The sequence below is a fragment of the Anarhichas minor genome, unplaced genomic scaffold (assembly GCF_050575085.1).
Source record: "Anarhichas minor isolate MPS153535 unplaced genomic scaffold, ASM5057508v1 ptg000027l, whole genome shotgun sequence".
Taxonomy (NCBI): Eukaryota; Metazoa; Chordata; class Actinopteri; order Perciformes; family Anarhichadidae; genus Anarhichas; species Anarhichas minor.
Genome location: NW_027466473.1, coordinates 18,134,479 through 18,152,569, shown reverse-complemented (window position 1 = coordinate 18,152,569; position 18,091 = coordinate 18,134,479). Strand labels below are relative to the sequence as shown.

Below are 18,091 nucleotides of genomic sequence, written 5' to 3'. Positions count from 1 at the left end.
TAGTGAGAGTGTTGACGATTTAGGAATGTCAACGGCAAGAGACCCGAAAGCAAGAAGGTTTGTTTTCTCTTTTTACTTTTCATGCAAAGGCGGCGCCGACCGACGGGGTTAAAGGGTGGGACAAAAGTGCTAAGAAGAGGAAGACTTGGACACGGAGAGAGATTCTCCACCATAGTTCGGATTCACCGGGTCATTCACTACATCTGCAACTGTGTTATTGTTTCAGGTCATTTCGGGCAGCGCCACAAAGCGAGCGAGCTGCAAGGAAGTGACTTTTTGGATGCTGCTGCGAGTGAGAAAGCAGATTCTCAAGGGCTATCTGAACCTGCACATGCTTGCCATCACTCCATTTTGGGGAATTTTTTTTTTTTAGTTCTATTTTGACATGGTTTGTTTGCCTTCGCCCTGCTTAGTCATACTAGTTTGGATCACATGAACAATATGCGAATATGAACATCAACTTAGGCCCCCAGTTTATCATGTCACGGTTTGGTTTCCCAGTATTGGAAAACTGCTGGCTTTCAGAAGCCAAAATCCTTCTCCACAAACCTTGATGCTGTGGTAGTTATGAACCACAACAAAGTTATCTTGGAGGAGGACTGACAAATATTTTCCAGCAGTTTCACCTCCCCAAACAAAGTGCAGAGTTTGAATAAACTGCTTTGGGCGAACATGCTCCGAATTATTTCCATCCCCAATGGGAGATTTATCTGTTTTGCAACTTCCTGTCCTTTCTACCTGCGCATGTAGACACAGATCGTCCCCTTTTTTCAGAGAAATCTGCCAGTATCACCTGTTCATACATGAGATCCCTCCGATCCCAGCGGTGGCAGTGAGATAGCCCCTGAGAATCTGCAGCGGAGCCAGTAGGCGTATGCAGCAGATGAAACAGTTGAACTGGATGAATGGGAGCACTAAAATACTGCAAACCAAGCACCTGTTTGGTTGTTGTTAGGGTGGGGGGGGGGGGGGGTGGTAGTGCTGCTTTTATGTTGGAAGTCTCCCCGGTTTTCTCAGCAGTCTTCCTGGATCTCGCTCAGAAGAGGGCTGGGGGCGGTAGAGTCACCACTGGCCACCCGCGGTTCTCCCCAGAGAGCCAACTTCACTTTTCAATCTTCTATATTTTTTTAGCTCCGCATTATAGTTTATCGTGGCTTGATTGCACAGGTAAAACAAATTACGACAACAGTCTCTGTTTGATGTCTGCAAGTTATACATTTTTTCCATTAAATCATAACTGGCTATTACAGTATGCCACATTAAACCCAGCATATCCACCTACTCAGCAATAGATAACTGGACTGCTTATATCCATGTACATTTAACCAGACGACTGTCATTATCTCGCACTAATGATGAACTACACAAACTGACACATAAACAGTAACACTTTGTAACACCACAACAGTTCTGTCCATTCACCACAGTGATGGGAAACAAAATGGGAAAAGGCTGCTTTCCGTGGGAGTCCTGTGACTTCGACTGCTCGTTGTGAATGTTGGAGGGGCTGGGAATGCCTTAGCTGCACACCTTTACGTTTGACAATGGTGGTGTGGCAGTTTGAAGTTTGTTACATGGTATCAAAACATGAATGTGAATGACTGTGAGCCGGGTTCGCACTAGGCTGGTGTCAAAATGCATAGCAGGCTAATGCCGCCTTTCAATGGAAGTCAGGATCTTATAATTCCCACCTTGGAGGTTATTTCTCCCCATGCCTTCCGCTGGTTCAAATTTTCTCCATCCGACATCGGATGCGGTTCCCCCTTGCAGCATGCATTAGCTCGCAGCTGTAAATGCTATTTTACATTTGAAAATGAACATGTGTGATCGTTCACCGTCAGGTGTTGTGATAAGATAAGACAAAAATGATCTGACAGAAGGGCTGGAACAGATCACATTATCAAGCCTGTGAGTTCTTCAAATTCAAACTTTAATGTATACTGATAAAAAGCGGAATTACGAACTGGGCAAAGCGGGTGGATTTATTTTTGAGAATATGCCCCACTGGAGTAGAGCGTCAGCTGAAATCAGGACCTAAAGGCGAGTTTTGCGTTATCTATATTTTGTTTAAATGGTGCATATATTCCCAATGTTGACACGACTGCACCTTGAAAGAAGCTCTGCGTATGCAGCCCGTAACTGAAAGGCTTTTTTTTGTTGAGAAGAAGGTGGGAATTTCCGACGTTTTCTCTGAAAACGCAGCATTAGACCTGAATGACTGACGCAGCCGCAGGTATTACGATTGAACCTACGGCTTTAATGAGCATCACTGCATGTCGCAGCGTTACCGGGGTGATCACCTATCCAAACAGCCAGTGGAAAAAGGGGAAAATCACTGATAGGACGAGACACTGCCCAGCAGTAAGACGACAGAATAAATCAACCCGCTCTCTGTGGTTTTGGCCCTGCGCTTCGTCTCTCTCGTCTTCTGTTGTTGTTGTTGTTGTTGTTGTTGTTGTTACTGTTGACCTTGCGTTTGAGCTCAACACATCGTACTTGAATTACTTCGTTTTGTGACCTCATGTTGCTTGTGTATTTTAATTTCCCCTTTTTGTTTCGTTTGTACACTTTTGTGTGTGTTCATGAGTGTACGTCGAAAAGATGCATTGCACGATATGATGAAGCAATGTGTACGCAGAAAAAATAAGTGCCACGGTGAAGAGATTTTTGTTTTTGTGTATTTCTTTGTGCATTACTTGTTACCAAACTTGGTATTATTAACCCCGCTTGTTAAAGAGACGGAAGGTTTGGTCATTTGTTATAAAAGCTACCTCTAAGTTGTTTTCATTTGTTAGCAAAAGCAAATTTTTTTGTGTTTGTGTTTTGCATTATTTGATCATTGCTACTTCATCTCATGCATCTTTTATTCTTTTCTTCAAAAGTTGATTTATGATTGTCTGTGTTTTTAAGCAAAATGTATATAAAAGCTTAAGAGATAACAAAAGTAGAGGTTGATAGGATGTGGAAAGTAATTCAAATGGATGTTTATTCTCCTCTTATAGTCTTCCCCCCCCCCCCCCCCCCCCGCACCTCCAACCACAGAAGAGCAGAGAAAGAAAAAATAAAAGCAATTTTGAAGCCTTAAGTGATGAGTAAGAGGGATGCGGCAGATAAGAGGAAGTACTATTGCTGTTAAGAGGGTTTAAAAACAAGAATTAAAACTTGAAAATATGTGAATAGAAGTGTAGTTTTGTAATGTGAAAAAAAAAAAAAAAGGTTCATTAAAAAAACGCTGAACCGCCCAGGACAGGTCATATTTGCAGTGATGCAGAGTGCGTTGGACAATTGGAACTGCAAGTGGTAATCAAAACAGAAAAAACAGAAGGTTAAAAATAGAGATTGTCTCAGCTGACAAGCTCTCTTGAGAAATGAGCGTATTCCTGAACAAGAGCCAACAGAGGCAATTTGATATTAAAAATTGTGATATTTTTGTATTCAGTGTCGGTCCTTTTTCCATTTGTGGAGGGTTACAGCAGGGCACAAATATTTGTATTTCTTTTTTTTTTTTTTACCTGTTTTTTTTCTCTCTCTGGGTGTGAATCATTTTTGCCTTGCTCCTCTTTGATATTGTTGGACAAAAAACATGTGTGTGAACATATTGTAATAATAAGTGTTGCTTTCTGGATGTCAATTGCATTGTAGGTGAAGGACTAAATCTATCCGCCACAAATTTTACGATTGTGTCTGTATGTGACGAAGTTAAAAAAAAAAAGAAAAAGTAAAAAAAAAAAGAAAAGATTATAAAATACGGGACGGCAGGGAGGCGCTGCCAAACCGACCAATTAGTACTTGTCATTTACAACTTTTCAATCAAACTTGACTGTCAACATGTCTTTTGTTTTGTTTTTGTATTTGAAAAAGAAGAAGGGATGGCATGTCCCGTGGTGTCTTGCCATTTTATTCTCAAACACTGTGAGCTGAGGGGCTTTTTCACCCTCATATAATATCCACCCACTATAATATACCCAGTCACGGCTCAGTCTGAACCACCACAATGCAAGACCTGATCAGTCACATTATTCCTATCATCGTCCTCTGAATGTTTTCTACTTTTTCGTGCGGGTGAAAGAGTGTGTAACTATGTGTGCGTGCGTGTGTATTAGTGGAAAAATGCACTAATTTCAGATCGGATACAAAATACAATGATACTCTATGCCACTTTTTTTCTCTATGTTGGAAAAAATATATATATACATTGGCATCGATATAGTTCTTCCCTCAGTGTTCCTCCGATGTTTCTGTACTATCTTTGTGCCTAAAAATGGAATTTGTTTAACAAAAATATCCATCTATATCTGCTTAGTTTCCGTATTTTCAGAAGAAAATTAAAATGGTGTCTCCAGCACCCTAGGGATGTCATGACGAAAATTACCTGATTTTTATTTTATTTTTTTTAAATCCTGAATAGAACAGGGCATCCTTTTTAAGGACTGCAATAAACCCTTAAATGTTATTGAAATAGCAACTGCGATTCTGCATTCTTTTATTTTCTCAGGCCGTACGCTGTGTTTGGCGCCCAAAAGCATTTATTTAGCGACACATAAAGAAATTTATCGGAAACCGGACCGGCTGCGAGACTTTCAAAGACTGTCGGGACAAAATCTGCTCCATGAAATAGTTTTTCTGAAAGCAAACTAAGCCCAGGTCTGGTTCTGCACTTAGAGTGTCCATTCTATTTGTTTGTCAGCAACAGGTTTGCTGATGAGAACTTTGTACTTCTCTTGAAATCATAAACGTAAAAGAAAGAAAGAACCTCCATTTGGGTAGGTTGGCACTAGGGTATTCCCCTTCTGCTTTGCTTCAGTTTTTTTTAAAGTACTCTTTTCTTTTCTACAAAATGCATTGAGAAGGGGATGTTAAATTTGTCAGAGAAGAATCATGGCATCCCTGGAGCTGGCACTCTGTGTTTTGGTGTGGTGTTTCTAGAACAAAGTAGCCATTTCATGCAGTGTTGCAATGCATGTGCCATCGAGGTCTAGACTAAAAACTGTTTTGAGTAACAAAGCACCAAGACATTGTATTTTTTTATATTAGCACTGAGGACCAATTGCCCTGTCGGACCAAGCATAACGAAGCTTTTTATGTAACAAAGCTTTTCTCTCTCTGTCTTTCCCTGGCTTGTCTGTGCTACTTCTCTCCTCCATTGTTGTGACAGCACAAGTGCCAGTCAAGTTGCTCTGTATTAAGAAAATAGTGTTTTTATTATGATTTGAATTGTTATAGTTTTTGTCTACCTCAGCACCTAATCTTAGCCTAATCTTAGAAGGTGCCCAATTATTATTTTTTATTTTCTTTATTTTGTTCTCTTATTGTTGTCAGTTGTATAATTTTTTTGAAATTTGCATTAGAGCTTTGCAAAGGTCCTTTGTCTTTTCCAGCGACAACGTGCTATTTTTTTCCGTGGCAGTACGTTTCCTGTTGAGCTGTGCCACCAATCTATAGCCACCGTCTGTTGATATAGAGGTTGTTCTTTTTTGTTTTGTTTTTCCATGTAGAATCAGGCACCTCTTTGTAACATGTCAGTGTTCTCTGATGGAGTGTGAAAAAATAAATAAAAAGGAAAATAAAAGATTTAATGCTGCAGGTTCTCTTCTCCATGTTGTCACTAAAGTCAATGTTGTGCCTTTGATAGTGAAAATAAAAGAATTTTCTTTTTCTTTTTTTACATCCTAACAGTAGATTGTTTTTTGTAGTGTAATGTTTTGTATTTTTATTTATGAGTCTCATAATAAAAATCAAACCATGATGTTCAGTTGTATACTTTCAATCTGCGGTTAGAACAAAATAAAAAATGGACTTCATGTTGTCTGTCGTAGCCCTGTTTCTGGCTCGCTATTTGTTTTTCCTGAATTCTTTAAAGAACAGAAGGTGACATTAGGATCGAACACAAAATAATCACTTTGGAGCAGCGAGTGTTTGATCTGCTCTTTAATAATATCCAGCATAATGCCTTTTAACCTGGCATTCTTCACCATCAGGCCAAACTCCACATGCTCCGCAGACGATGAACCCTACAAACACACAGGCATGGTTTACAAAGCTGATGGACGGGCGGAAGAAAAGATTGACCGTAGCTTGGTCAGTGCTCCTGTGCATCTGACACAACGAGCTCTAAGGCACTCTGTATGTAAGACACACCGGGCTTGCAACATCCATCCAAGACACGTCTTAAACTGACGTTAGAGTGGTACGTAGAGCCTCAAAGTTTAGGAACACTGACCAAGCTGCGGTATTTGACGCATTGGGGTGAGAATGTGCTGGCATTCGCACATGACACATAATGTACTGTACGTGCTTTGGCAGTAATGTTTCATATATTCAATATTTGATGATCTGCTAAAAACATGCACAGAAAACAAAACAGCGTGCTCCTTGAATTTGTGTAGAGTGAGGAAAACATTGCCATTGTCATCTGGTTGCTGTAATTTCATCCCCAATGAAGCTCGACAAGACGAGCCTGTCTGTGTGTCCAACAAACAACCATCTCATCAAAAGTGTCCCAGTAACACCACTATGTTTGCTCATTTCCTCTCTTTGGCACACAGGATCAGATCTGGACTTCAGTGCATTGGAAACTAATGAGGCAGCTCTCCACTTTCCCTCTCCACTTATGAACTGACTCCCAAGTATTTGGCCCCAAACACATGGCAGCTCTGTGGTTATTTATTTATATATCTATTTTAACTTCTTTTAGACTTTGACAGAAAAGAAAAACAGGAAATGAGAAGACAAAATAGTCATTGTGAATGGTTTTGTTGGACTTGTTGCTGTAGTGTGACTTTGATCTTGTTTAGGGGTATTAGGAAGGAAAGGGCAGGGGATGGTGAATGGTTTGTCAGGATGGTAATATGAACAGTGTAGAGCCTTTGTGTTGCAGCATGAGGCTTCAGCACTGATCTTTGACCCACATATCTGAAGGCTGGATTGTTTAGGTTAAGTGGTGTTCCTGGAGTTCCCTTTTTTTCCCCTTAAAACCAGACATTATTAAACCTAATTTATTTATTCTATTCATACAACTAATTTGAGGTCTGGTCAGGGTGGTTTGAATAAATATACACAGATTGATGAAATGATGTTGTCATAAGAAGCAACTTTACGTTTTTTGCTATAAAGAGTATAGTTGAGTAGCGCACATTTTCCAACATCTGTGGTTCCTCTGTTTTTCATTACTGCAAAATTGTTATTACAAAAAAACAGCCTCCCAAGGCTATTTTGGCAATAGCAACTTTATTTTTTGACTAAGTCGACTCCCTCTCCACACAAAGCATGACTGGGCTCTTTATTGAACAGTACAAATTTAAACCGGATTTTACTTGACTCTAAACTAGAGGATCTCTCAGGTTACGTGATTTATTTTTCCTTTTGCATTGTATTAATTCCTGTAACATGCACCTGCAACCTGTGGAAATGTTCTTGCAAACAAGGGATTTAAGTCCAGTTTAAAATGAGATGTTAAGGGGGATGTTTGGACTGAGTCAAGAGAAGGACATCTCTGGCTTTTGGTCTTTGACTGATACACTAATTTGAACACAGGTCCTGCATGATACCCGACAGGAGGATTTAAAACATTATAGCAACTAAGTTCTTTTCAGCTGTCACTTGTCTCTTTCACATCTGGCTCCATGGGCTACATTATTATTAGTATTAGTATTCTATCTGACTCATTGTTAAGTCTTGTTAACATTCATTGACATTATCCCTGTGTTGGAATTAAAAAACTATAATATTGTACTGCTGCTGAGGGAAACTGATACTGGTGTGCATGATGCCATCCTCTGGCTGCTGTGGTGAACTGCAGGAGTTAACTCGTGTCAATGTGCAGAGTGGTATTTGTATGTTTTTAGCAGGTTTGTTGCAAATAACAAGCAGTGCATTATTGTGCTATTCGTTTTCTAAATGAATATTTAGACAACTGAAGTCACGGAAGAAACAATGAAATACAATCAGTTATTTTACGTGCTCAATTTAGCAATTTAACATCACATGGGTCAGACAATCATATCACATTATATAGTAATTCATGTAAAAATGTAGTTGACATAATTTACAGTCTTGTCAAATAAGATTCATCCGTAATAATCATACTATTCTCATAATATACATAGTTCAAAGTAATTATTCCCTGTCCCTAAATTAAGATGTAGGATATGACCATGCTGTAACATTCCATGAGTAAATACATAATAAGAGTAATAAATATATACTACTCCATAAATACTGCTAATTATCTAATACGGTTGTATTTGAGCTATTTCTTCTTTCCTGTTTCCAAATTAGTTTCCATTTCATACATAATATTGTGTTTGCACAGGAAAAAAATGTCACTTAAGGGTAAGCAGTGAATCATTCTTTACATAAGAATGATGAAATAACATTTCATAATAATGATGCGCGTTTTAACAACATTTCATAATATTTTACAATTTATTGTCTCAATATGATTCATGTACTTTTTTATTTCTATAATTATTGCCCACGTGGTCGTTCATTAAAAGTAAGGTGAAGGTGGTAAATGATTTGTTTGCAACATAATTAAAGAAAACCACTGCAAACGTCTGTTGCTGAAACACTGTTATCCAAGCTGTGAGTTACAGAAATCCTGTTCAACATTACAACAGTTTTTAGACAGATTTTATTACACGAGGTGACACATTGACGTTAAACATTATTTTTGACGTATTTGAAGCGCTACAAGTTTCCACCATTTTACTTACAGACTTATGATTCACCAAAAACTAATAATATGCTTATTCAATCTGTGTGAATATGTATATCTATCTAAATAATTTCTACATTCAAGGAAAGGGGACATGCAGTCAGATGTTTCCTATGTAGTGCAAAACAGGTCATAAATTCCTCATATATTGATCAATGTAAATACATACCTTATTTATTTATGTGGATGTTTTACACTGCAATAACAGCAATATTAAAACTTTAAAATGTACAAATGTCCTGCTGCTCAACAACACTGCCTCTTACTCCATATTTTATTCTTAAACTGTATCATTGATGCTGGATATTTCCAGGTTTGACCTTTATCACAACACATTTTCTCATTTCTGCTCAGGTTTTACCAGGCTTTCAACGGCACTAAATACCGTGGCAATATTCCATGTTTGTTTTTAAATGGCTGATTATACCCCAAAACCTTTTCGTTCAAGACCTTCAAACACAACCAGACACAACTAATGTAAGTGGTTTACATGACTCCTCCACCACCAAACGGGCCTGGAACAAGTGTATGATGCTCTTGTGGATTTAAGTTTTTTTACATTTGCACTTTATATGAACAAGAAACTCTACATTTTGCCAGGTTAATGTATTTGTTGATGTTTTTCTTTTTGTTCATTATTCTTTTAATGGTATATTCACCTTTGCTTGTAGTGTTACCACTACTGTCGGCCTTGTTAATCCTTCATAATGTTGAACAATAATTTAATCTATAAGTGTGTGGGGGCATTTCTGCTTGGGCATCTCAAAAAGCCTTGGGCAGGCTCTGAAAACATCTCATATTGCACACACAAAATGGAACTTTAAAACTCGCTGGTCAAACCTCAAATGATGATAATAATGATAATATTTGTAGGGATAGTTGGTTGCTTGACCTTTGTACATAGATCCCAACTACAAGAAGCTTTTCCCTGTTTCATTGCTATGCGAGTGCCTCCCTGTATCCACTGAGCTACACAGGGCATAGAGCCAATAACTGGCCTGTTGAATTCAGTGCTCTCCCCACTGAGCTTGTGTCCACAGCAGTAGACTCAGGTGACCTGCCACACCGACCACAGCGTGCCCAGTGTGATGCTGTAGGCCACCACGGCCACCAAGTAAACTCTGAATAGCAGCACGTCCAGCACGTAGCCAACCTGCAGCCACTCCTTGGCAACTTCCCGGCACCTGTCCCTCTTTTCCAGGAAGTGGCGTATCGCTGTCACTTCGTGCAGGATGTTGTCCATGACAGGCGGGGTGGGGTCCCTGGATGGGGGCAGACCCAGTCCGATCAGTCTGCCTTCTCTGTCATGGTGGCTGAGCCTTCGGCCTATCTCACAGGTGTGGTGGAGGGGGCACTGGGCTGCAGGATGGGACAAGGACAGGCTTCATATTGCTTAATGTTGTAGTTTTTCATTGGTCAAACATTGACCTCTAAGTTTTTTGATTAGATTACAAATCTGAATACACTTTTGCTTAATGGCACAAGAGTGAAAACCACTGTTGTAGGCTACTGCACATGCGTTCACCTGCACCTTACCAGTCCCATAGTTGTTGTCCTTGTAGTGCTCCAGGTCGGTGCCCTGGGAGGACAGTGTGGGGCAGAGGCTGTGCTTCTTGTGGATGCAGAAGAGGACCGGAGCTCTTTCCAGCACCAAGTACTTCACCCAGTGGGGCACAGGGGGCTGCAGGTCCTGCTTGTGGACCAGACGCACAATCAGGACGGTTTCTGTCAGGCTGATCACCAGCAGGGCCATGCAGACCACGAAGTACACACCTAGAGCACAGGTAAAATGAGACAAGGTGTTTGATGATTACAGATCACAGATATTCCATAAAAGCAGATAGCAGTAGAATAATGCTCCATACTTTAATGACTGCGTTTCAGTAGGTTGCAGGTTGGAGCCCAGGCTTTTTGGAGATGTTATCTTGAAGTTTGCGTGTGCGTGTTATACTGTTAAAGACCTACGGTAACTTTTGTGAGGATGTGTCCCTGCCTTCCACCTAATTCATGCTGCGATAGTCTCCAGCCCTCCAAAATCCTGAAATCGGTGCTTGAATTTAGCCTGAGTGCACTCTCAGAACTTGTTTTGCCCTCACCAATCTGTCTCTGCATGACTTGCAGAGTACTTTTTTTTTAATTTTCACATTAATTTAGAGGTCAAATTAGATCTTTTAAAATCATACGCTGACATTCCTTGCAGAAATCATGTTCTGAATTCAAACTGCTGATACGCAGTAATACATCCCGGTCACCTATCAGAGGGGTTCCTATGGCAGTGGCAGGCAGAGTGTCAGATACAATGATGAGGAAGACAGAGTAGCCCAGCAGCAAGGTGATCTTGAAGGAAACCCTCTCTCCACTGTCTGGTGGCAGATAGAATCCCACAATGTCCATCACCATCAAGAAGATACTGGGCAGCAGCAGGTTCACAGTGTAGAACAACGGCCGCCGCCGGATCACCACCTGGGAAATGTAGGTTAATGTCAAGTCAAAATGTCTGTTGTAAAAGAAGGAAGGACATGGTTAGCTTAGCAGCATAGCATAAAAAAAACGGGAAAAAGCTAACATGGCTCTGTCCTACGTATGTCGATAATTAACATGTTGTATCTTGTTGGTTTAATCCATACAAACTACACCGTAAAAATACAAATTTAAATAAAATAGTGGATAATGCCACAGATGAATGAGGTTAAATAAAATAAAAACACAGAATATACCTTTGGTTTGGACTTTTATTGGTGATTATTAGTGGTCGGTCAGTGATCCCTGTTGTGATTGGCAGAAGGTGAGGAAGCGAAACAGAGCAGGCGGACCAGAACACAAACGAGCGAAGCAAAACGAGGGTCCGGGTCAAATAAATGTATATGTAAGTGTAGGAAAAACAGTAGAAGTAGGTTAAGTCTCAAACACGCATTTTGCTCTAAATAATTTCAGTTTGTTAGCTTGAACGTTCGTGTTTGTGTGTTTGTTTGTGCGCGCCTGAATTATGTGATCAACGCTGGCTAATTGAAATCTCACAGCAGTTAGCCGCTGAGCTAGCAGGGTAACGATGCTAACTGCTCAGTTAGTATATTTTAAATTTATATAAGTTTAGTCTAGGTTCATTTTAAGTCAGTGACAGTGGACCTGTCGTTGGAGTCAAAGGTCAGAGAGACCCTTCGTTGACCAGAAAAGCTGCGTGGGTCATCTGATGAGTACACCTGTTGGACCTGTTAAGACCGCATGTGTTCTTCACGTTTCAGTTGTTAAACTCTTGCCATTGCCGGGTCATCTGTCAACGCATTTGACCTTTGAGTGTATAATAGTGTTTCCCTGATTTTTTTCTTTTACAAGAGGGGAGCGACGAGAGGAGAGGGCTCCTATACTTATCTTTTTAGAAACTAAGGTTTTATTATTTTTGGCTTCATACCAAGGTTAATTCACACCCCTGTGAGTAAAGCGTATAAACCAGGTCACCGTGACGCATGAAAGCTGTCGATCTCTAAGACAATTGCCAGATTCCATCGCAGAGATATTTACGTTACATATTATTTGGATAGGATTTCCCTTAAAGAAACGTCATAAATGTTTGTTATTTTGTCATTAAAAATGCCATTACATTTAAATACATTAACACTGTTTTACATTGTGGTGATGCATGTTAATTTAAGTTCAATGAAAGTGTATTTCCTAAATCTTGTGACACCTCGTATGTAAGCTAGACAGACATTTCACCTGCTCATTACTGTGCACGAATTAACTGTAGCTATGTATTTAGGCCTCAAGAGCCCTGGTGCTGGCACACATACAGTAGAAACCTTCCAGCAGGGCGTGCTTTGCAAGCGCACAAAAATCTTTGTGTGCTCCTTCATTTTAGGGGAAACACTTAAATATGTTTATATATATATATATATATAATTTGGAAAATTGTTTGTTAAGAAAGAGAAAGAAGACGATCATAATGAATGTCTAGTAACAGCAGACTGGCATGTCTTGAGGTCAGGCCACCTAAAGACAAAACCTTTGATGCAACACCCCACTTTTTTGCCTTGCATATAACACACACACACACACACACACACACATACATCTTAAAATCATTATTTCAAATACTTACATGGAACTTCATCTCAGCATAATAGTCGTCATTGTCAACACTGAAGATCTTGTAGTTGGACAGTATGTGGAGCAGCTCCCACTCTCCTTGGTTCATGAAGACGCTCTTGTCCTCCCTGAGCTCCTCGGGGCTTCGCATCAGGGTGATGTTGATGTCATCAACTACAGATCGAACACAATGTCGGGAGCAGCGTGAAACGGCCATGGCAACAAGTTACCTTTCGCCCTCCACTCTGTTCTCTCAGCGCATGTCACAGCGGGGGAGAGTTCACAGATGCACAGAACAGAGCGGTTGTTTCACTCAAGTCTTAATGAGAAGAGTTGAAGACAGAGGCAGCTGTTGTTGTCTGATGCCGGTGAATGTTTTTCAATAGGCATGCACCGATCAGTGTTTGTATGCCTTACTGTGTGACTGGGATCTTTCTTTATTGTGTCAGGAAACAGCAGGCTTGATTTAAACACTGCTATCCTAACTTTGTAAAACAAGAAAGAAGTACATCGATGTAAATTTACTGAATTGTTATTTTTCACTAAAATAATTAATCAGCAACTTGATTAAAAGAAAGTTGCTGGTGTAAACCTTTTTAATGTGGCAACAAATTGGTCAAAAGTTACACAGGAATTACATTCCAGAATATAAAGTATGTAGCATATAAACTACAAACTAAACGAAAAGTATCTCAACATAGAATTGAATTGAATAGATCGGCCCCATTATCACCCATATCAATCGAGCTATTGTAGTCAGTATGGTCACGATATTGGTGCATCCCTATTTTTCACCATTTTGCCAGAATTAAATCAAAAGTAGCATAATGGCAGATTATTTGTGTCACTGAGAGGGCTGCAGAGGAATGTGGATAATGTGAAGTACCTGTAAATACTCCAAAAATGTTAGAAATCTGAAATACAAGCTCTAGAATGGGGAATGTACTGAGAGCCTATTCTATCATAGTTTTAGTTTGGTAAAGGGTTTTAGTATAAATATTTGCGAAAAGACTGCTATTATATTGTCTATATTGTATACAAGTCTGAAATATTTTTTTCTTAGTAATTGAAAACATTACCCAAGTTGTAATGAGCTGTGATAGTCCTTTAATGCAGGTTTAAGTCATTGATGTAGATATGTTTCTAAAGGAAGTCGGTTCCATTCTGTGCTCATTTTGAAGTTAAAACAAAATAAATGTTCAATCACATCGTAAATGAGGGTGAGAGAAAGTGATGAATGTCTTACTGGTATGTAGCCAGCTCTGGAAGGTGAGGCTGCATTTCTGGACATCAAATGGAAAGTTGTAGATGTTGAGAGTGCAGGCCGTGACCACCTGGATGGGCTTGTAGTTGCGCACCAGTCCGTCATGTGTCACGTAGACGTAAGGTATGTCTGGAGACTTCCCCACATCTACGCTGCAAGTCAGAGACAAACATGTCAACAACAACTTGTTGAGAAGCAAAGACGGATGCTGATGGAATATTAGAAGGAGCAGAAGCGATGGTGTCAACAGAAGCAGTTCTTACAACTCATTGATGAGGATGTCAGGCACCCACACATTAGTAGTAGGTATAGAAACCTGTTTGACTTCATCAAAGTCTTCTGGGTTCCACACCAGGAATTCATCCGTCCATGACTAAAGTATTGTCGACAGGAAGAAGCTAAATTAGTGATGATTTGATATGGATTTTTGCAGGATAGAGTGTAAACACATATAACAATAGTGTTTCAGCAACAGATGTTATATTTAGACAAGACAGCTGGTTTTGAAGAGGAATAAGAAACACAAATATCGCAGTTAAAACCTTACAAATTTACAAATGTAATCAGAAATTACACTGAGTTTGCTATTATAATTATAAGACATTAGTTTAATGGATCAAATATTTGATAGTGTAATAATGCAGTAAATAAAAGTAGCTGTGTTCCTGATGTAGCGTCTATGGGGCAACTTACAGTACATGTTGTGATGTTTGGAAATTCTTTTGTCTTACCTGTCTGTACCACACATACGTTGTTAACACCTGGTTCTTCTCATCCTGTAGTGGAATAGAAGACATCAGAGTTTTAGAAAAATCATTTTAAAATTGTATTTGAATACATCAATTTATTTTATATTGTGCTGATTGCATATTTAAAGAACATTTAAATGTAACACCCACACGCCAATCGGATTATTTTTTAATAAAGCTTCAAATGAATAGTTCAAGAATATGCTCTGATGTATTAGAAACACTTAATAGTTGGGATGCATCAATACTAACGTTGGATATTGTGCCGAAATACAGACTCAAATGCTGGATTCCATATTGGTGACAATGGAGCAGATCTATTCAATTCAAGTGTTTGTTTACATACTATATTCATTTTATACTGGAATTTTAATTCCTGTATACATTTTGACCAATTAGTTGCTACATTTATCGTTACAGATTCAACCCCACCATAAAACGCTGATTAATATACCGTACGCCTTTCAAAGACCAGCCGACAGGCCTGAAAAACAACAACCAATTTTTTCCACAGGGACCGTAGGAGGTTAATCCATTCGTTCTGCTGTTTTAATATAAGTGCTACTAATCAAATATAAACCTCTACAGCCTCAATCAGGTTTGTACGTTTGTATGTGTAATGCAAATAATTATGCAGATGGAATATAGAATATAGAACAATAATTAAAGGAGTCCCGGTATGCACAGTAGATGATATACATAAAACTGCATAGTAGTTCACTGTTGGCAGGTTAGGGTAACATTCAGGAAGTGTGTAACTCACCACATTGAGGATGGAGTAAACCATGAGGTCTATGGCCACTATAGTGGACGTCCTCCAGTCTTTCACTGGTCTCACTCCCTTCTTATAACCCGCATTCAAAAACTCAGATAGCCGCACTAACGTGGCGTTGGCAAATCTTCCTGGGCTGCTGCCCAGTTTCTTCACTGAAAACGTATAAAATATTAAATCATGCTATGTGCACTATTGTCAGCGAGAGATATAAGACAACATCTTGGTTTTAATATAATAATGTCAAATTAACTAAAATGATTCCGTCTTGTAAACTATGATTCGAACAATTTTTCTAACATGTGAGTAATATTTAAGCAATTACCTCTAATATTGCAGTCAGACCACAGAGTCAAAATAATATATATTAATTTATATATATATATAATATATTAACCTTTTCTCAGACATTTAAAGGGCTTATGACTCAAATTTTGCTGGCAAGTAAGAGTTAAGGGACTTTGTCATGATATGCCAACAGTCAAGTATTTGAAAGCATATATTGTAGTAAAACAGAAGCTGCTGTACCTGTGCAGGCTCTCGATGCTCCTTGAATAAGAAGGAAAATGAGTGCAGTCCAGGCTGATGACAGTCTCATGGTGCCAGTTCACCTGTGTTTTCTTCCCCCGCTGTGGAAGTCTGACTGCCGCTCTGATGAAAGGCCACGGGATGCCTCACACCCATATCCTCCATATCCATCCACTTTATCCATAACTTCGCTCGCATCCACTTTCAAAACCTTGTTAGCGTCACTCAGCTCCTGAGGGTGTAGCCATCTGAGCTGACGCCACTCCTCCGTGTTCAATAAAGCACCCGCTCTCAGAGATAAATGGAGCTGAAAGACTGCAGAAATGAAAGCTAGTGACCGGATCGTATGTCACGTCTGAGTGATCATCTAATTAAGTAGTATGCCAACATCAGGCCAGTATGTTATAGTGATTTAGCACAATTAAGAGACTGTTAGGCAAGAGTGTCAACTAACTTACTGACAGCAAAGTTTCAGCGTTTAATGTCCTCTATCACTTAAAACATAGTTTCCTGCCTTACTTTACTAAATCCTGAGATCCCAAATATTGAAGGTTGCCATTATTGAAAGGAAATTATTTGATCAAATGAGATTTAGTTTGCCAGTTGTGTGCTCACCAACAACATTTGAATAAAAGAACTCCACTGACAAATACACAACCTGGCCAAAAGTATGTGGACGCCTGAACATCCCTGCCATATCTGACAGCTGAACATGTATTCTATGGGCATTCATATGCTGCAATAACAGCCTCCCCTCTTTGAGGAAGGCTTTCCACAAGACTTTGGAACCTGGTTGTAGAGAGTTGCTACCACTCAGTTGCTAGAGCATCAGTGAGGTCGGCCGATAAGACCTGATTTGCAGTCAGCTTCTTGTTTATTTGAGTAATGGCAGCAGTTTCCACTCTTGTTTTACTCACTATCAAAGGATACCAGTATGAGGGAATTTGCACTTGTTTATCTAGAGGGTTGTTTTACACCTGACCATGCTTTCTTTGGATTTGTTTGTGCCTGGCTGAATAGCTAATGTACAGAAACATCCCAGAAGAACTGAGAATCATCCCCCCATATACCGTCCATTCCGTCTGTAAAGCTCCGATGCCAAAATTTTCATACAGATGTATTTGGTGGCCTACTTTTTCAGCTTCCCACAGTGCAATTGACATGAACATGAACACTGCAGCCTCTGAGGGCTCATAGCTGTCTTCCAAAATGTTTATACAGATCGTTTTATCATGACTTGGTGTAAATCAGAAATATGAATAGGCAGGTTTCTGGTTGGTTTGACTTTGTGAGGCTTTTATTGTCACTTCTGTTCTGTATTATCTTCACCAAACAATACATTTACGGGATTGTCTTTTATTTCTAAAGAACAGATGCAGTCATATTGAGATGAAAGTCACATTCACAACAATGTAAATACACAAAGCTTTGAACTTAATATACAGCCATTTGTTACCTCATACAGACAGCAACAGAGTACTGACTAAACATTTATCTTCAGCTTAGTTGCATAACATCATGTAACCAGATCCACTGGAAGAAGAGGTTCGCAGATACTGTGAAAATTGCATTAATATGGATCTTTCCATCGGCAAGTTTGCTATGACGCACGTTTGATATTCTAGTCATGACTATTAGGAAACCAACAGGGAATGGAGACACAGCAGCTGAGCTCTGAATGGGTTTTATTGATCTATTTTGTGGCAGTGGGATGGAGATTAAAGTGTGAATACAGTATCATAGCATCACACTGGCACACTGGAGGATTTTCTCCAGAGAGCTGCTTTATTATACGGTATCTTTGAGTCAATCTTCACTGTCGGGAATTCATGATAACCGATAAGAAACAATCATGTCTCAAACTATAATGTTGCTCTACAGCGGCAATGCAATATCTGGAGGTTAGGCGAGCAGTATATATAAAGGATAGGTCTATTTTCAGACAACTTGAATTGTATTGTTGTAGTTTTGGCAATCAG

At 39.5% G+C, this 18,091-nt stretch overlaps 1 protein-coding gene across 1 annotated transcript; it reads right to left on the bottom strand.

Moving 5' to 3' along the window:
- Nucleotides 1-9,764: 9,764 nt before the first annotated feature.
- Nucleotides 9,765-16,182, bottom strand: LOC142959960 (5-hydroxytryptamine receptor 3A-like). The gene is made up of 9 exons (XM_076101486.1): nt 16,113-16,182; nt 15,576-15,739; nt 14,795-14,839; nt 14,327-14,436; nt 14,046-14,215; nt 12,813-12,973; nt 10,969-11,179; nt 10,253-10,489; nt 9,765-10,075 (listed from the first exon to the last, which is right to left on the bottom strand). Exons 1-9 carry the CDS (start codon nt 16,180-16,182, stop codon nt 9,765-9,767), a joined length of 1,479 nt encoding a protein of 492 aa, XP_075957601.1.
- Nucleotides 16,183-18,091: the final 1,909 nt, after the last annotated feature.